The 21,471-nt window shown below is 37.5% G+C and overlaps 1 protein-coding gene across 1 annotated transcript; it reads right to left on the reverse strand.

Moving 5' to 3' along the window:
- Window positions 1-4,260: 4,260 nt before the first annotated feature.
- Window positions 4,261-14,948, reverse strand: LOC129939015 (sorting nexin lst-4). The gene is made up of 4 exons (XM_056046865.1): window positions 14,647-14,948; window positions 13,018-13,833; window positions 5,346-5,995; window positions 4,261-5,270 (listed from the first exon to the last, which is right to left on the reverse strand). The coding sequence occupies exons 2-4, from the start codon at window positions 13,780-13,782 to the stop codon at window positions 4,979-4,981; spliced, it is 1,707 nt and encodes a 568-aa protein (XP_055902840.1). The 5' UTR covers window positions 13,783-13,833; window positions 14,647-14,948; the 3' UTR covers window positions 4,261-4,978.
- Window positions 14,949-21,471: the final 6,523 nt, after the last annotated feature.

Genomic DNA, 21,471 nt, shown 5'->3' on the forward strand with positions numbered 1-21,471 from the left:
AGTTGAAATTGCACGTTTTGTCTCCGTTAGTTTCAGTTCTAGATGTTTTTTCATATTTAGATTCGAAGTAAATAGAACTCCCCGATATTTATACTCTCGAACAATTTCGACTGCCTCGTTATTGAATGTCCACTTTTCGTTTCTTGCAGACCTGCCGCCACCCGCCCTAAATATCAGTGTCATGGATTTTGATAGTTTTATGTCGAAATTCCAGCGATTACAATAGCCGTTTAGCCTATTCATAATCATTTGCAGTCTATCCACCGTCTCTGCAAAGAAGACTTTGTCGTCTGCATACAAAAGTGCAGGTATGGTAGTTCCTCCAAACAAAATTCCGCCTTTGACTACATCTGTTATGTCGTTTATAAACAATATAAAGAGCAAAGCACTCAAGCAAAGTGCTCAAAAGGAATACGATCATCTCCTGGCGCCTTTTTCATTTTAGCTTTCTCAACAACTTTTTTTAATTCATTTATTGAAAACGATGCATCTAGAAAGTCATCTCTAATTTAAGGGGCTGCGTATAAGTAGTACCAATGGTGATCTTATCGTTGCGCTCAGAAGCTTTTTGAAGTGATCGCTTAGATTTTGCGCTTGTTATCCTAGAGCAATGATATTCGTAGTTCCATTTAAAATTTCGTAGTACCCGTGTCATGATGGTTAGTGCGTTGGACTGTCATGCAAGGGGTCTTGGGTTCAATCTCTGCCTGTGCCACCTTAATTTAAAAAAAATAATTTTCGCGGGTACTGCCTCTTGCGAGGAATTGACAAATCCTTCAAGAGTAATTCTTGTCATGAAAAAGTGCTTTCTCAAACTAGCCGTTCGGATTCGGCCTAAAATCGTAGGTCCCTTCCTGACAACAGTACTCGCACACAGGAATGGTTGAGAGTTGTAAGTCACTAGGCCCTGGTTCACAACGGATTGTTGCGCCACCCCATTTGATTTTTTTTTTGATTTAAGGTTTTCACAGCCTTCCAGAATTCGACAGAGCTACGGGTGCGATTGATAACCGACACTGTCTCTTGCTCAAAGGCAGATTTTTTTACTGCACATATTCTTTGTAATCTTATGAAACTGCATGGAACTCAGCACTTTGTTCTGCGTGCAATTCCATTTCATGAAGCCTTCATAGATCTTTAGATCGTAATGACTCCTATCATACATAAAGTTGTTCTCATTAATCTCATTACAATCATTGGGCAGGTGCAGATTACAAAAGGACTTGAAAGTAAGGCAAGTTTCAAGTATCTGATTGGCCAGCTGCCAAAAAATTGCCTTCCAATTTAAGCAACTTTATTGGAATTTTAACTGGAAAATTAATCAAGAAAAATCTCCCTAACTATCAAGTCAATTCCTCTTATGTCAGAATGACTGCTAATCATAATTGTTCATTCATCTGAAAGCTGAACTTTATTAATCTGTGATTAATATAATTTCTGCACAATTCGATTTGATGTTTTATGTAAAAGGATTCCTTGTCAAATTGGAAAAGGAATTAGTAATAATTCTTTACAATACAAAATATAAATCGTGATGGACTTGAAGCTTGTCTAAGGAGTGCTTTGAAAATAATAATGTTTCTGTTAGTTTTTGCACGATAAACTTAAAGCAGAGGTTAGTGAAGTACAATTTTGAGTTTGAAATTTATGACACTTGAAAAACTAACTAGTTGCCTTGGTCAAAATGTACGTTGAAAGAATGCAGTTGAATGCAAATTAAGCCCCTTATGTTTTCTGAAACTGCCCACTTTTGGCAATATTCCCGATAGACACGCAAATCTAAAGTATTTAATCCCTCGCAAAATGAACTCGTATCAGAAGCGTTTATATCATCATGAATTATACGTTGCAATGAATGTATTCTACGGTCTTCGTGTGATTCTTTTTATTGCCTAGCCTTAATTCGGTCAAATACGACTGAGACATTTTACTCCTTCTTCAGCCATAGCCGATTTAACCGCTGCCTAAATTGCAAGATATCTAACAGCCAATGCAATTTATGATTACCCACTGAAAATTAACCAATTGAAATTTTGAGAATTTGAAATTGCCAAATGCCAGAAAGCACCCGACAAAGTTAGCGGTTTTACTACTTTTTGAATGGCAAGATTTATAATGGTACATCTAATTGTTTCCGTGGTGCTTAGCTACCAACTAAATTCTCTTTGGAAGTAAATAGGAAATAACTATCTAAAAACAAATACCGGTACACTATCCATATTCTCGTTTCGTTATCACAAGTATTTAAGGAGCCGTTGGAAAGATTTACGATTGTTGGGAAAAAAGCATTGTTGCACCCCTCCAATGCTGTTAACTTTAGCTAAAAAATCTATTGTTCTAAACAAGTTGAATAAAAGGGGGCGATTCCGTAAACGGATACAATCATGGTTGAAACATAAACACGCTTCAGCTTCGGCTTCGCCTCACGTTTACGAGCTCAGCCATAGGAATTCAATGCATGCTATCACAATGAAGCTTCGACCTCACGTTTCATTTGAGAATCGTAATAATCGGAAATAACAGCAGGAATAGATCCAGGAGAAGTCGTCTTGGACGATGACCTCTTTGTTGTCGAAGATCCGCAGGAGAAAGCAGACGCCTTGGGGGCTGCTTTCCAGAAAGTGTACAAGGTAAATCCTAGCATTCGCCCTAATCACGACCTGGAGAATAGAGCCCAGCAGCACCTCTTCTACCTGCGTAACAACATAACGGAGTGGCGATCCGAGAACCTCTAGTCACGAAGACAGAGCTCCAGCACATCTTCGATTCATTAAAGAAATAGAAGTCAACAGGGGTCGATGGTATGTCCAACATTGTACTACGACATTTACCTCAGGAAGCTGTGGACATTTATACCACTCTGTTTAACAACGTTCTGAATAATGCTTACTATCTGGTCCGTTGGAAAACATCCTCTCCCAAAAAAGGGAAAGGACAACTCCAATCCGGTCGATAAGTCTGCTGCAAGTAAGGTATTTGAGAAGGGTAGAAATAGAGCTCTGTCCAAGTGGGCTGAGAACAACAAAAAACATAATTCCGGATTATCAGTTCGGCTTTAAGACGGGACTAACACTATTCATGCTGCGTCTAATCTTTTTTCTGATATATAGTGGAACAAGTCTAAAAGACAATGCGTACGGGTTGTCTGGTTGACTTGGAGAAGGCCTTCTGTTAGAGGGTCAGTATCTAAAGTTAAACCACTGTTGTATATGCATTATGACATGCTTAATGGTAGACGGTTTATTGTCAAAATTGGCAATGTAACATCTACCAAAATCTTTGATATTAAAAATGGTCTTCAACAGGGAGCGGTTAACTCGCCGATCTTATTCAGCATTTACACCAGTGATCTGATAGCAAGTCTGACTTAGGCAATAGCGTATGCCGACGACCTTATTGCGTAAAGAACGGCCCCAAATATCGAGGTTATCAAAACACTTTTACAGGTTGACTTCGACAATATTCAGTAATATTGCGATGACTGGAAGTTGAAAATCAACATTCAGAAATGCAAAACTACTCTGTTCAGGACTCCGCTGTATGGAGCCTCAAGGGATACGAGAAAGAACTTTAAAAATCTAGTGATCGGTGGACCAAATCGACAGCCACTGGCGAATAAAAATGTAGTAAAGTGCCTTGGCATCTGGTTGGATCAGTATTTTGACACATATGAGTGCTGCTCTGGCTAGAGCTAGGGGAGCTGAAAAAAGGTTGTTTTTTAGCAGCCATCTTGACAGCAGGGTGAAGGTGATTTGCTACATGGCCCTTATCCGTCGATGATTGCCTATGGGTGCCCGGTATGGTTGGAACGTTGCCCCATCTCAAATGGAAAAGATTTGGGTGTTTGAGAGACAATGTCTGCGACGTTGCCTTGTACTACACAGAACACCAGAGTCGGAGTACAAACATTACTATTTCAACCAGCAGGTTCTATACAACAGAACCAACATAAACAGAATAGATAATTCCTTTACTGAAGCTTGGTAGGTGTCACATTGCAAGAGCGATGTCGCCGATTAACAGCAACCTATAAGCAGGCCCAACGTAACGCAGACGAAGCCGAAACTGAAGCGTGTTTGAACTGGTGGCAAATTCCCTCGAATTAGTCATAAACAATTTCATGAAGGATAGGAATTATTTGTCTGGTTTCTCTTTAAAAATATTCATTTTTTAATATAAAAATGAAATAGCTTATTGGAAAACCCTATATTATTATCACTTGCAAATAAAATACAATAAGACTTTAAAAAAATCAACTAATTTACATTACAAAGTATATAAATATATATATATTTCTTTATTATTAGATTTTCTGTTTTGCTGATATTTCATTCAATATTAATTTTTTTAATTATAATACTTAAAAATCTAAACAACATCACGTTCAGTTTTACATAAATTGTAGCAGAGATAGCTTATTTGTTTAGCGTTATTATTAAAAAACGAATAAATGTACAAACAAAAAAGAAAATAAACAATTTCTATTGAATAAATTGTTAAATCAAAAAATAATAATATAATTGGTATAAAAATAAATTGTTTTACTATAACCAAAGCATTATTATTTTTGTATAAATTTGATTAAAAATTATTTAAGCAATATAAAGATTTCGAAACAAAGAAAAACAATAAATTTAGCTATGCTCACTAAAAATTATGTGTATGTATATTTTATGTTGTAAATGATGAAGGAAACGTTGACAATAATTTCCTCTTTGAAAACAAAAGTTGGGAATGAATTTGTTTTTTTTTTAAAGAATAGATTCTAACAAACAAGAAGAAGACAAGCGTAAGAAAATGCTTCTTAAGCAAAGACACAGTATTGACGAGACAAAATTACAATTGTTTACTTGCTAATGCGCTAGGCCCGTGCATTTTGACAAATAAAAAATTATATTAAAATACGAAACACAGGCACAAAAATAGATGAAACAAAAAAGAAAAAAAAAACAAACGGAAAGCGGGTGTTTTTTTCTTTTTAGAAGAATTGCTGATGAGCTTCTTGTAGCCTAGCTACAATATTGGAATAAAATTTAATTTGTTCTTCAACAAAGTCCTTGAGAGTTTCCTTTAAGTGTTTATCTCGTTCCTCGCGGAAATGTGTCATTTCTGCCATAACAGCATAAGACATAACATCCACCCGTCGATTTACTTCGGCCAATTGATGATTTCCCATCTTCTGATCGGCTACTAAACGCTCACAATCTTTTCTCTTTTGAACTGCACCTTTGTGGGTTGACAGGATATCAGGGAAACTGTTAAGCACTCCTCTGAAATAACAACAAACACAAAATTAATATAACTTACAATTCACTTAGCAAAACGTATGCTATTTAAAAACATACCTGTAAATATGTAGTCGATCTGAGAGAGGAATCCAATCCAATCTCGGTTGTTCCCCGAACATCTGCCCAATGCTTATAAACAATCCTCCCACACGTCCAACACTCTCCGACAGTGAATGTCCAACTGGAGCCATACGCCTCTCGTCAACATTCAAAGCCTTAGCCAAATCGCACATCCCGTCGCCGATGCGTTGAAAATCTTTTTTCGATTGGATTTGATTACGTTTCGTTTGTTCCGATGCAATGGTCAATAGATTCTTCACAGCACCGTCCATAAGATGTGAAAAATTGGCACAACTTTCCAACTGTGAGTCCACAAAGGATGTGAGAAGAGTCTTCTCTGGGGCATATATCGCCCAGCAGTAAGTCACACCAACATAAGTGTCACGTTCGGCACGCCGCTTCCCAGATTTCCAAATTTTATCATCGGTGCATGTGAGGAAATGATACCAGACTTCACATTTCGACAGGACCGGATGCCGACAAACCCAATCGACGAATTCTTGCAATTGAACACGACGATGTTCGACAAATTGATCTTCATATCGTCCGGAAATTTGCTTATCGGGAAGCGGTGGAATGGGAATTAGGCAAAATTTGTCAACCAACCGTTCATGCAGCCAATCGAAGTGTTTATAACGGCGGGAAACCTGAGGGAATTTTTGCAATTGATATTCTATTAGAACTTTGTTTTGATGCAAACGGACATAAAATAAAAGGAGACAAACACAGCGAAACGGTTAAGTTCTTAAACAAATGCAAATTTTTATCATTGATAAGTTTGCAAAGTGCAAAACATGAAGTTATCTTTTTTAAGATAAGAACTTATTTTTTGGGTACTATTTGAAAAATCCGTGACAACGAAAAGGTTAATTGGAGGTTAGATTAAAAACAAGTGGGCGTCAAAGTTATAAAACGATAAACTTGTATGGATTTTTATTTAACCACAAGAGATTTGGATTACAGATCTGTTTTCGATTTGACTCATTTGAACATAGTTCTGGATTTTAGAATTCGAATCAAGGACTCCATTGGCAATAAGAATTCTTCATAAGACCGTCTTCCAGAGAGGAATATCTAGGAGTACTTTTTAAAGCCAAATTAGACTAAAAACTATTTATTGAAGAACTAGTTGTGTTGATGAAAAGTAGGACTTCTAGTCAAAGATGATATTGTGGACTTACACAGCTTTGGTACGACCGATCTTTTCATATGCATCGATTATACTATTATATAAAACAAAGACTACAATCACAAGAGCTGCCATGTTTTTTCCGATAGAGTCTCTTGAAACCTCTTAAGGAGTCCTATGCAACCTGCATTAAGCATTGAAAACCAGTGGCAACATTGCCTTACAGCCATCAGAGATGCCGCGTTTGACGAAGAATGCCGGCAAGAGCACGCAGCGAAGAGCATGATAATCGCGCGATAGAGGAGATAGAGGGATGTCACAACAGGAATGAGGTGCGTAAGTTTTACCAAAAGGTATAAAAAACCTCCCAAGCGTAACCGCCGCAACCGAAGCCTGTAAGGACGTTCAGGGGAACATCGTAGTGGAATCGCAGTCTATGTTGAAAATATGGAAAAACCACTTCTCCGAATTATATAACGGCGATGACGATCCGAATTTCACTGTAAGGGAGATAGAACCACTCAACCTAGGCGACGCAGATCAACAATTCCGCCTACCCGACCTCGACGAAGTGAAGATAGCTATATTTAAACTGAAGTCAAACAAAGCTGCTATAGCTGAAGGCATCGCTGCCGTCAGCTATAGCAGCTAATCTGCCAACTAATCTGCAAAATAGTCGGAAGCAGAAGCATGCCCGATGAGTGGAATCTCAGCATAGTTTGCACGATACATAGAAAACTACAGAGCCATCAGTCTCCTTAACATTGCATACAAGTTCCTCTCTGCCGTATTATTTGAACGTCTAAAGCTATTCGTCAACAACCTGATATCCTTATCAGTGTGGCTTCAGACCAGGAAAGTCCACTATCGACCGAATATTCTTGGAAAAAAACCCAGGAGCTTCAAATCGATACCTACTTTATCGATGTTAAAGCTGCGTATGCCAGCATCTATAGGGAAGGGATCTACAGAACAATGTCTAGTTTTGGCATCCCTGTCAAACTTATCCGTTTGTGCAGAATGACGATGTAGAGTGTACGCTGCTCTATCAAGGTCGGAGAAGATCTCACCGATGCATTTGATGTCAAAAAAGGTTTTAGAAAAGGCGATGCACTGTCATGCAACTTTTCAACATCGTTCTGAAAAGAATTGTGCAAAACTCAACCGTCAACACTAGAGGCACAATCTTCCAAAGATCCATCCAATTACTCGGATACGCAGATGATATTGACATAATTTGAAGATCAAAGCTTGATGTCAGTGAAGCGTTTTTGAGAGTTGAGACGGAAGCAAAGAAGATGGGTTTAATGATAAGGGCAAGACCAAGTATATGCTGTCATCAAAAAAGAACACTGAACTACGACGTATTGTACAAAACGTCACCATGGACAGCTACAACTTCGAGGTACTTAAGGACTAGGCCACGCTATTAACACAGACAACGACACCAGCGCTGAAATCAAACGAAGAATAACTCTTGCAAATCGCTGCTTCTTTTTACTTAGAAGGCAATTGAGAAGTAAAATCATCTCTCTTGAGCATCTAAAACCACCATCTATAAGACACTCATCATCCCGGTTCTCATTTATGGCGCTGAGGCCTGGACCCTGTCAAATAAAGACGAGAGCGTCTTAGGATGCTTCGAGAGAAAAATTCTCCGGGTGATTTTTGGTTCCGTACGCATAGATGGAGAATGGAGGAAAAGATATAACGACGAACTGTACGGGCTGTACAGCGACACTGACCTAGTTAGCAGAATTAAAGCCCAACGGCTCATGTAGAGCAAATGGACATAAACGCTCCAGCCCGGAAGGTCTTCAAATCCAATCCCGAGGGACGGCGCAGTAGAGGAAGATCGCGACTCAGGTGGCGCACGCAAGTGGGTGAAGACCTCAATCAACTTGGAGTGCGAAACTGGAGACAGCTAGCTAGGGACCGAGCAGGCTGGAGACGCATGTTTGTTGAGGCCCAAGTCCACCACGCTCTGTAGCGCCACCTTAAGTAAGTAAGTAAAACAAAGACAAACCAAAGGTCAGAGGAAATCTAGTATGGCATAGTTATGAAAGATTTCGATATAACTACGATATGAACTCCCCAACACTAAATTTGAATCACGTATTGACTCCAAAACTGCAACTTTTCAAAAATGCTACCTTGATTTGTGCATTATATTAAAAATATAATTGAGATTTTTTAGATTTAGAAGTTTTTAACTGCATAAAAGAAGAGCAAACCCCTCTTACAAATTCTGTGGCTAGAGCTTAATGTGGAGGAGATTACTCAATGTAAAATATAATACTACCTTAGGAAAAATATCTTATTTTTGAGTAAGTGCAAACAACTCTGTTATTGGAACTGCCACAATTTCTATTAGTTGCGTAAACCGAGTTTGTACTTTAATTAAGACCAAAGTGGAGTTTGTACTTTAATTAAGACCAAAGTGGAATAATGGAAAACGAACGGTCTGGCAAATTGGCCGAACATATTAAACAACATGGAACCATGTTGGATAATCTTCACAATACTCACTGCTGAGCATTGAAAACATTTGGTTAAAATTCTTGAGCATTGCAAAGAAAGGGAAAGACAGATCGTATCAAGCCATTCCACATTTACTTGTATGACTAGGGAACGAGTCTCTGTACTTTAAAGTACAGTAGAAGTTGGAATCAAGGGTAAACTGTTTAAGAAGAGGAATTCCACTGGCTATTCCAGTACAGAATAGTCCGTTAAAATAACTGTCTCCTGAAACGAACAGGAAATCATTTATAAAAATGATGAAGAGGATCGGAGACAACACTTAGCTCTGGGGCATACCAGCACTTATATGTTGGGTTTTGAACTTGAATCCCTCCAAAACAACTTGTATTAAACGATTCGAAAGACAGTTTCTAAACCAGTGAAGATGGGAATCCCCTATACTTTTTTTTATAATAAGCACACATTCAAGGGGATATTACTACCCTTATTATGCAGAGGCACAGTGTGAATACTAGGAAGAGGAGAGAGATGTCGGTGCACTCTGGTTTTGAATTCCTGAATATTGCAATGACTAGGAAAGACAGAGTGTGATAAGGGATTCCACATTCGCGTAGTACGGCTAGAGAACGAATCTCTGTATTTGACAACACGGCCGAAGTTGGACTCGAGGGTATACTGATGAGCATTCCTAGAAGCGCGATTATTTATTACGGTTGAACTGTTTAAGGGGAGGAATGCAACTGGCTATTTCTCTTGAGCATAAACCGTTAAAATAACGGTAAAAAAGCGTGAGACAAGAAACCTTACGAAGATGTTCAAGCGAAGTAAATGAACTTATGATAACATTATCATCTATCAATTTAAATGCTCTATGTTCAATACTTTCCAAGAGGCTTAAGTAAGTTGCAGAAGCACCAGCCCAGAAATGTGAGTTATACTCAAGCTTTGGACGTGTATAAGTCTTGTAGATAACAGCCAGATCAGAAGATGTGAAACATTTCTTGCATCCACAAGAGGTGGTTGGTGATACACATACCTAGAATATCGTGATGTTCAGTCTCCTCGATGCAAGTGCCATCCATGGATAATGGCAAGGGATGTATATCTCGCTTTAACGATAAATGGCAGCATTGGGTTTTCAAAGCATTAAATTCCACGCGGTTTTTTAATCCCTATTGTACGATGCTGTTTATGTCGGAATTTAATGAGCTTATCGTATTTTGTAATTGCAATTCCAAATCCGAAGAAGAGGGATGTGATTCTGAAAACGAATATGAAAAGCAAAGAGTACTATCGTCAGCGAAGCAATGTATTGGATTAGAAGTTGCAGACAGGAGATCATTAATAAAAATGAGAAAGAGTGTTGGAGATAAAACAGAGCCCTGGGGCACACCAGCATTTATTTTATGGTTTTCAGACTTCAATCCATCCAATACTACTTGTATTGAACTATCCGAAAGGTAATTACTAATCCAATGAAGCAGGGATTCATGAAAACCGAATGCACGCATTTTCGATAAGAGAGCCTGATGCCAAACCCTATCAAATGCTTTTGAAATATCAAGTGCAATAATCTTACTTTCTCCACTGTTCGGTGAGATGAACCATGAGATCACCAGTGGACCTATTGCTACGAAAGCCGTATTGCCGGTCATTAAGAAGCTTTCGATCTTCAAGATATTTCTTGAGCTGATAATTAATCAGCGTTTCCAAGACCTTGGAAAGAAGGGACGTAAGAGCAATCGGTCGGTAATAAGAGGGTGAGGAAGATTCGCCTTTTTTGAGAATGAGCTGGACAAATGCAGTTTGCCATCCTCTCGGAACGAGACCCAAGGAGTAGGACAGATGAAAAAGCTTACGCAGTGGTTTTGCCAGCGTAGAAGAACACCACTAGAAAACAATAGCGGGGATACCTCTAAGGACTCTTGCCACAGTACAGGTGCGAAAAAAGATTGGTCCCATAGAATCACTTACTCGCTTACGTACAGGCGGAGTCATAACACTCACTGGCAGCATAGAATTGGCGGGCAACTGCCTAACAAAGAGATTAGCTTTCTCTAAGGAGCTAACAAAAGGAGTGTCATTGAAAACGAGCTTAGGAAACAAATTTCCAAAAGTTTGTACTGCCTTTGACATTGCAGAATTTTTTGCCGTAATTTTTGTTCATGTAAAAATTTGGTCCGTCGAATATGGGCGTTGCAGGCCTTCCTGGCTTGTTTGAATCTTTTCCGGATTTCCTCAGTACGGTTGGCTTTATAGCAACGGAAACTTACTTCTTTGGCAAATTTTTTTGATAAAAGAGTTTGATGCCTTATCTTATCAAATGAAATAACCTGAGTTTCTCAAAACGATATAAAGATTTGTTCCACTGTTTTGTGAGATGAATCATGGGATCACCAGTGAACCTATAACTACGAAAACCGAACTTCCGGTCATTAAGAAGATTTTTTTTCTCAAGATATTTCTTAAGCAGTCAATTACTCAGCGTTTGCATGATTTCGGAAAGAACAGACTTTAGTGTTTACTTACTTAAGGTGGTACCATTCTGACTAGCATATTTATATACAGACATGGACATTAAATTAGACACATAGACAGTTACTAAGAGTAAACCCGAATTAAAACAACAACATGCATTAGAAGTAGTTTTAACCGTTTACAAACTTTTGATTTTCATAACTTCCCGAAAAAGTAGAAGTTAAGAAGAAGTTGTATTACAAGTGTACACGTTGTGTTGAAACGTGTGTCCAGAGCTCTTGCCGAATTTTCCCCACGGTATATTCAAATGCCCCAAACGCAAAACGAGCGTTTGAAAGCAGCTAAAGAATTTTTTGCAGTGGCAAAGTTCCCTCGGTAGTACCCGTGGCATGATGGTTAGTGCGTTGGACTGTCATGCAAGGGGTCTTGGGTTCAATCCCTGCCTGTGCCACCTTAATTTAAAAAAAAAAATAATTTTCGCGGGTACTGCCTCTTGCGAGGAATTGACAAATCCTTCAAGAGTAATTCTTGTCATGAAAAAGTGCTTTCTCAAACTAGCCGTTCGGATTCGGCCTAAAATTGTAGGTCCCTTCCATTCCTCACAACAGTACTCGCACACAGGAATGGTTGAGAGTTGTAAGTCACTAGGCCCTGGTTCACAACGGACTGTTGCGCCACCCCATTTGATTTGAAAGTTCCCTCGGACTAATGGTGCAATAGATTTCACCCATATTCGAATTCAAACGCCAGGTGGAACAGATGCAGAAAACTTTAGAAATCGAAAAGGGTGGTTCTCGTTGAACGTCCAGACGGTGTCTGCAGCTAATTAAAAAATTAACAATATTGTGGCTCGGTGGCAGGTACAGCTTATGCTCTTTAAAAATGAAAAATTTCGTGTTATGCACGTGTTATTTTCTCCCATGCCTTTTCTTTATCACGATTGGTTACCTTGTCTGTCTTTTTTATTTTCTATCACTGATTTGTATAAAAGAGCATTTTTAACTAACCAATCCTCCTCTTCGGGAGTATAAAGCACTTTAGACATTCTTTTTGTCGTTTCCTTGATATTCATGTTTATTATTTTTTTTATTAATTTTAAAATCAAAACATCAACAGCTCGTTTGCTTTTCAAATTAAAAACTGACATAATGTGTATTGACTGTCACAAATATTCCAAGGATATTATCAAAACTGAAAGTTGGCCAACTTTTGTTTTTCAAACTCGAGAGTTATGAAAAAAATAGTGAACAAAATAGATTCTTAACTTTTGTTTTAACTCTCGAGTTAAAGTCAACTCTCAAGTTTGTCAACTTGAGAGTTTGCTTCAAGTTAAGCAATAGTGAACAAAATCGCCCTTAGCAAATCCTGCTTGTGCCTACCATTCTTGCCTACCTATCTTTCTAGAACAATACCTGTTGTAAAGGACATTTTTAGAGAAGGTGATACTAGTTCATAACCTTCTACCTCCACCTTGAAATCTATCATTTTAGTAACTATCTTTAAAATTACTCACTAATTTGTTTATTATTAAACTGTGGAAAAGAAATTAAGTTCAAATTGCTCAGTAAAACAATAACTCACCGAAATATTATTAAAACTTGGTGTTAGCTGATAAGCTATAAAACTCTTCATCCCTTTGAACTTGGTTTCCTTCTTCGGACTTGCTACACGAACCGTATACGGTTGATTATTGGGTTGCCAATGATAGTAATTATCCGTTTGCGTAACATAAACTATATCCGAGTCTGCCAACTTCTCTTTGTTACTCAAACCAAGAATATACGAATCCGAACTCTTGGCAAACATTCCAGATTTCTTAACAGTTGTAGCTGCAGCACTTGGATGTGACGAAGACAGCGATATAAGATCATCAGCTGGTGCAGCAGGCAAGTTTTTATTATCATAACTACTAGCGGAATGCGATAGGCCATAGCCAGTGTGTTTGCTTGAGCCGGACTGGTGATTCCCACCCGCCGATGGACCAATCTCCGAATACGTTTCGTTGTCATCGTCCCAGTCATCTTCCCAATCATCACCTTCGTTGAAATCATCCGCAGTTTGATCATAGCGCGGTGGTTGGTGAGAAGCTGCTGCTGGTGTTGGTGCTGCAGGAGCCGTAGCTGCTGATCCACCTCCATTGAATTGTTGAGCCACTTCAGTTGCTGACATCACTTCCACATAGCCGGCTGGAAAGAGGCCAGTTTGACCGGCGGGATTCTTACCTTCCCACCAGCCTTCGCCGACATCTGTGCGCAGTACAGTCAAAATGTCACCTGGATTAATGGAAATTTCAGATGTCCCGGGTTCACCAACGAACTCGTACAATGTTCTCACGTAAGATGTCATGCTTTATGAGAAATTGGTTCTGCCGTTTTCTTCCCCCCGTCAAGTGATTAGCTGAAAATTAAAATTTATCATCGGACTGAAAAACCAAAAGTACATAGTGATTGTTGGGCGAAGAGTAAAATGAATCAAAACAATTTGCCTCCCTCTCAAACAAAAAGAGTGTCGGTCGACTATGAATCACGTCAACATCGATTAAAAGCGGCGCGATGAAAACTGATTAAAACAAGCGATCGACGACGCGAAGACGTGGTTTCTCTGAATCTTTGTTCTTGGAAACCATAGTGTCTTATATGTCTTTTCTTCTGTCTTGTCTTGTCTTTGCCTGCTGCCACTGGATCCGCCCTTTACTTTCGTTTTTTCTTAATAAGTTCATTCCCATAGATGACAAGAGGAGAACAACACCAGGAGAAAGAAAAAACGTCAAACGACTACCACCCCAGGCCCAGACAGACAAAATGTACATTCATTTGTAATGAGTTTAAACAATATGTGACCCCTGTTGGCAATAAAAAAACAATTTTGCTTAAATTAATCGCAAAAAGGGGTCACAACTCATAATATCCAATCAGCAAATGCTGAGAAGTGAGTCGAGTAGTGTAGCGAGTTAGCATTTTAGTTCGTGATGATGATGATGATGAAAAAACGCAATGACGTCACTAAAAAACATAAGCAACAACTCTAATTTCTTTAACCATGGTTCGGTTTCCCTTCCCTAAGCAAAGGAGGGCGCCCGAGATCGAGAGGAAGAGAGATTGTTTTTCTTGTTTAAACAAATAAGGTTGTTTTTTCTTTCTTCTTTAAATTGTTATATATTTCTAACTAAACAGATAGATAGGTAGGTAGGTGCTAGGTAGAAGTACTCACATTTCCTAGCTAATTTTTGTGCACTTTGAATCTTTTGTTCTTGTTATCAGAAACATTTAAAACATTTCACAAGATTTTCGAGGGTTTATCTTTCTTCTGGATAAATAAGTTTGATTATGTTCTTAGTCAGAGGTTTGTTGCTTTAGATTACGATTTCAATTCCAATGTTACTTTTTAGGCTTAGTAGAAAAATATGTAAAATAAAATAAGAAATGAATAACACAACTTTTTTGAACGTCGTGTGGTTCTGGTTTTATGGTTTGCTTGCTATTTGCTTGAAAAAATTTACTGAACTGGAATGACAGTTGAAGTTGAATTCAACTGGCTGGAGAAATGGGTGGAATTTTTTGCCAGAAATGTCAGCTTTGACAGGTGGGCTTTGAATACTTCGCTATTGGCCGATAGAGGGCTACAGGAGTATAGTTAAGGCATCCTGCACACGGATTAATTAATGAGCATCATATGAGCGAACACTTAGTTTATATTGCAATCCCTACACATTCGTACTACTAAACGCCAAATACGATAAGAGTAGGCATAAATATTAAAATTGTGTCTAAACTCTAAAAACTGATTTTCGGCAAAGTCCAATATAGGAATTTTTATCTTAACTGACTTAGAGGTATATAATTGCATAACTACTATAAAAATGGCACCGTAACGGGTGTTTTTTACACGTGTGGTTTTCAATCTAGTAATACTTTTTTTGAGTTAATCTTCTTAAAAGATGTCACTTGATTTATGTTCAGTTTTACGTACGTTAACAAGTAAAGTTGTCATGTTTGGAGTGATTGTAATCCAAAAGCCGTTGTTAAGACCGTTATATCCTTAAAAAATTCACTGTTTGGTGTGTTCATGTTCTTCAAAAACAAATCAGATCAAGAAAATAAAACAGCTTGGATGAGGGCTGGAATTGCCTAAGATGATTGTGATAACTTATAGTCAAAATAATCGAATCTATGTTCTATGTAATGTGATAGCTGAAAATCTGTCACAACGAAAATTTGATCGTCATTTTCCAACAAGTATGTCATTTCTGAATAGAGCTACCAGACGCTTACATACACTAATGGAATTTTTACAAAATATTCTTGTGATCGACAAAGCTTAAGACATTCAAAAAAGACAAGAAAGGTAAGAGTAAAAAACACAGCCAATTTGATACTTTTATTTAGACATTTTATAGGAATCATTTTAAAATTTCACAATGATTTGTGACAATTCTTATCTAAAACTGTTCAATCGAATTGAATCATCTTAAACAGACGGAAAACTCGGTAATAGTGAAATTCGGAGTTTTAAATTATATTATTTGACGTTAAGAGTGGAGTTGCCCTTCTTCAAATATACAGGGTGTCCCGTAAGTCTTGGATAACCCTGAAATGCCGCATAGTAGACTTTATGACCGTCCTGAAAACTGATAAAAAAAAGTTCTATCCCAACCACAAGAAAAGTCATATGCATTTTTTTGTTCAGTGCATTATTGATAAAAATGTCAAAAAAGTGCAAAAAATGGTTACATTTTCGAGCTTGTTTTAAATTTTACCTGTTTTATTGGGCTTTAACAAACCCATCAAATATTTTGTTGGTTGCTATTATATTATTTGTTATTTTATCTATTTTTTGTAATGTGGACGAATTCAACGAGAAAAATTGACATGTTTTCACGATGCATAAAATGAATAACTAAGTTTTAAGGGGAAATTTAATAAAACTAGAGGAGAAATCACACGCATACTTAAATGAGTTTATGAGTCCGATTTCCGGTTTAGCTTGTAGGCAAACCAATATGGCTAAGGAGGCTTTATATCTTTACTATAATGTTTTTGTTCAGTAGAGCTAATACCTCAATATGGGACACGAGGCCGTAGTGCGCCGTTTTGATACCAAAAACTTGTTTGACCTTTGATTGAAATGGATAGATTTATAGAGAAGCTTCATAGCGATTATGTTAGAGCCATTTTGTCGCATTAAGAAAAAAGATTAGGTCTCTAATCTTATTCTTAGATAGCTCATCAAGTTCGTGAAAGAATGCTTTTCCAAAATATTTCATTCTAGTGTTTGCCAAGGCAGGACTTTCTCTTTAGTCACTACAACTACGGCTAAAGGTGTTGTAGGAGATACCCAACTGCTACGCATGAACTCCTATAGGCCAATGTCCGGTACAAACCGCAACAATCCTGGCTGTGTCTTGCCTTGGCCTGCACAGAAGATTGTTTGTACGGGTTTTATTATATGTGGGCCATATCTTCCTAGATATAATGCAGTTGGGTAAATTGCTCCACCTGCGGTTTGATTCAGTTTGGTAAATAGAAAAGATTTTACCCTTCATAGCACCAAGAGGAATGTTAACCATTTCCGCAAGTGAGCTATGAAGGGCCGCTCCTTGCCTGGCTAGCTCGTCAGCCCGTTCATTTCCCACGATACCACTATGGCACGGAACCCAGATCAGGGCGACACCGAGGTTAATATTCAGGCTCGCAAGCTCATCGCGACATTGCTGGACCAATTTAGATGAGGATATGGCCGAGTTAATGACTTTGACAGCTGACTGACTGACTGTAAAGATAGCCGCATTTCGGTTTTGGTTTGGACTTTCTTTAAGTATCTTACATGCCTCCCAACAGTTCAGTTTTACTTTGGTTAACTCCTAGTCCAAACCTCATGGCCCAGTTGCTAACTTTCTTCAAAGCTGACTCCGTGATTTCACTAATCACAGAGGTGTACTTTCCTGACACCAATAGCACCAAATCATCCGCATAGGCTACCGCCTTCACTCCATATCTCTCTAATTTAACGAGAATTGTATCCATGACCAGAAGCCATAGAAGAGGCGAAAGAACACCACCCTGGGGTGTTCCCCTACTCACGTGTCTTGTTGCGATTGTATTGCCTAGAGTGGCTCGAATCTTCCTACCACTGAGCATGGAAATAATCCATTCTCGAATGAAGTCTTCTACACCGAACTTAACGAGCGATTCTTCTATGGATTCGGTAAGGACGTTGTTAAAAGGACCTTCTATGTTTAGGAAGGTGGCAAGAGTAAATTCTTTATAATGGATTGTTTGTTCTACAGTACGCATTACCTTATGGAGGGCAGTCTCCGTAGATTTGCCCTTAAGATAAGCATGCTGAGAGCTTTCGAGAGGTCGTCCAACTAGGATTTCTCTACTATGGTAATCAAGGTTTTAAGCACAAAAGATGTTAGGCTTATTGGTCTGAAATCCTTCGCGGATCCGTGACCTCGCCTACCCACTTTCGGGATAAAAACTACTTTGACCTGTCTCCACGACATGGGCATATGTTTAAGAAGGAGACATCCTTTGAAAATTTGTTCCAGCCATGGAGCTGCCACATCATGCAACTTTTGAAGCATAACTGGCAGTATGCCATCCATGCCTGGGGATGGCCCACAAAATATTTTCTCTGGTTATAACGGAATTGACTTGCTCCATATGAGCTACGTTTACCTCCGTCGTTTCAAGCGATTCGGGGTTATCACTCTCGCAACCCGGAAAGTGCGTCTTCATCAGTAGCTCAAGAGATTCGGCTGGAGAGGCTGTCCAGATTCCATCAGGCTTTTTTAGAAATGAAGGATTACAATGTTCCTTCGATAAAACTTTGCTGAGCCTTGCGGAGTCCTTTATGTATTCGATTGATTGAAAGTATTCTCTCTAGCCTTGTCTTGTGGCAGATATTGAAAATTGTCCTCGTCATTTTCCGAAGACTGGGCAGTTCTTCATTCCACCAAGAAGGAAGGGTTTTACGGCTATATTAACGAACGTAGAAATAACAGATATCTGTCAAAGTAATGCACAGACTTAAACATCCAAAAAGTCGTCGTTCATCACCGAATGACACTTCAAAATAAAATAGTCGATTAATGCTAATAAAGTACTAATGGATGGAATGGTCCAGTTAACAGTTTTTAATTCCAATAAAAACCTGTTTAAGGGTATTTGCTTTGTTTATTTTCACAAACTGTCACTTTTTAGACATGTGTGCTTTTTTTTAAAAGAGAATCAGCAAGACGAAAAGAAAGGTTTAACATTTTGGACTCCCTTAATAATCAAAAAAAAAAAAAATAAATAGAAGATCTGCCATGGATCACGAGAAAAATAAAACACGGTTATTAAATCCATTTTGAGAATTTTAAAACGTAATATATCAAGAACCTGACTTGATATACATATATAGATATTTTTGATTTGGATTTTTACTAAGGCCGTCAGGAACTTTCGAGGGAGTATAATTTCATTGCTTTTCAATTATGTTAATTGCTTGTTAATAAACTATAGTAATAATAATCATTCCTTGTCGATTAACATACATATAAGCCAGAATTCACTTATGAATTTTAAAACAAAACTTAATCTTTTCAACACTTCACAAATTAAGTTATTACGAACATCACAAGCATACACCAGTCTATTCACGACTTTTCAAGTTGTTTTTAAATTAAATTAATACAAGTTAATAATATTAACGCTTATTAGTTTCAATTCAAACCATCCCTTCAACACTAAACAACCAGGACTCATTAACAAAATGCACTTATTGATCCTACTAACTAGAACCAACGTTTTGGATACCCAAGGCAAAACGATTCTAGAAAAACTTTATACTGTTGGGGTGGTTTTCTTAGACAAAATGTATTTCTTTGCTAAACGCGAGATTTAGGTGCGGCCTCAAATAATTATAAATACCATGTCCAAGGTGCAACTCCGTGGATGACAGCGAAGGATGTAAGGACATGAACAATTGAACATAGCAAACTTTTTATAAAACACTGTTTAATCTATTTTTGTTCATCATTGTTATTATTTTGGTATAGTAATAAATCATTCAGTTTAATTTATGTGTTTAGTTAATTTGCTAACTCACCATAATATAGACGTTAAATTTTATATGAATTTTTGTTTACATGTTTGTTTATTCGTAATAAACCGTTAACTTCTTTATTTTAAAAATGCCACAACTTTTTAACTAAGGTTTTAAAAATTCCATTTTTAGTTGAAAATAAAAAACAAATATAAGCACCGTTATAATAACACCAAACACAAATACTAACATTTTGTTTTTAAATGAATGTAAACACTTCAGAAAAGCAAAGACGATACTCCTTTGGTGATTATGTGTATGTCCTTTGCTTGCTGTTTTATGAATGAAAAGAAAGGAAAATAAATATTTTTGTAGGAAGGTTCGGTAGTGTCTAGGATAAATCACGAAGTTAGTGGTTTTCATTTTTTAAGGATGGGCAAAATGACAAACCACCATTACAAAAACAATTAGTGGGCAGAATTTTGTGCTAGTCCAATGGTTCATGCTTTCTCAAATTTATATTCATACATACCTGAAGACATTTGTACAAAAAATTAAATTTTCTTTCAGTTGATTTCGTAAGAACATGGGTGCAGTGAAATAAAGCCAAGTGATATATGTAAGGCCACATTTCAAGAATTGGCCTTATTTCACTTTTGTAAAGTGCAATAAGGCCAATTTTCAGCATTTGTTCTTATGAAATTTATTCAAGGTGAAATAAAGCCGAATTTGTTTTGTTTGACTTGAAACGATATGGTTTGCAAAACATGGAAAAGGAACTTTCAACCTTGAATTTACTCCAAATTGTATAGTGTGCTCAAGAAAAGGGGTTACATAACTCATTGCTTATACTCACTGTAAAAGTATGATAGTCTTTATTTTAAAAATAAATAGGCCTTATATCACTTCCTCAAAGTGTAATATGACCGGCTACTGAGAAGTGTTTTAGTTGATAGACATTTTGATAGAGGCACGAAGAAGAGCATAATACGCTTTCATATTATACGGTTATAGGCCCCTTTCACACGAGACGGTTTCGTCCGTACGGTTAAAATCCGTACGAACTTTGTTTTCACAGCACAGGTCTAGCTTTGACAAGAGAAATAAGAAATTATGTGTCAATATCATCAGTCAAATTGACGCACAAAAATACTTAATTATAATATCATATGATCATTAATCTATATATATAAAAATCAATTCCACTTTTCGTTGTAATCTTATAACTTAACAATGCCTTAACCGATTTGGCTAATTTTGGTCTTCAATTATTTGTGGAAGTCCAGAGAAGGTTTGTACGTAAAGAAAATTAAAAAAAAAAATCTTGAAAAGGTGTAAAATCAACATTTTCCTATACTCCCATATACAAACAATTTGTACTAATACCTAAAGAAATCCCGATTTGTTGATAACCTTGGAAATGTACAACGAAGCTGTAATAATATGACGTGTGTAACGATTGTAAATAAATCATTAGCGCAATTGGGTATGACCGCACTAAATCGTGAGTTACGTGATTTTTTTGATCGTGAATTGCAACGTCAGCAGGACTTCAATTCTAATAATTTAGGTTTTTGTGTACAAAATATAACCAAATTGAATTTTGAACAAGAACATGTGTATGACACAGTCATGCAAGCCGTTTCCAATAATACATCTGGATTATATTTCTTGGATGCACCTCGTGTTACAGGCAAAACTTTCGTTGTATCATTGATTTTTACGACTATTCGATCGGAACAGAAAATTGCATTGGCACTCGCATCTTCAAGAATTGCTGCTACATTATTAGAAGGTGGTCAGACCGCACACTTTGTATTAAAATTGCCATTGAATGTACGGGTGATTAAAATTTCAAATTGCAATATTTCGAGAAATTCTGCAATGGCAAAAGTTCTGCGATTAACGTCAATTATTTTATGGGATATGTGCACAATGGCGAACAAAAAATCAATAGAAGCATTTAATCGAACAATGTTCTGATATTGCTGTCAAAAGACTTTC

The sequence above is a fragment of the Eupeodes corollae genome, chromosome 1 (assembly GCF_945859685.1).
Source record: "Eupeodes corollae chromosome 1, idEupCoro1.1, whole genome shotgun sequence".
NCBI lineage: Eukaryota > Metazoa > Arthropoda > Insecta > Diptera > Syrphidae > Eupeodes > Eupeodes corollae.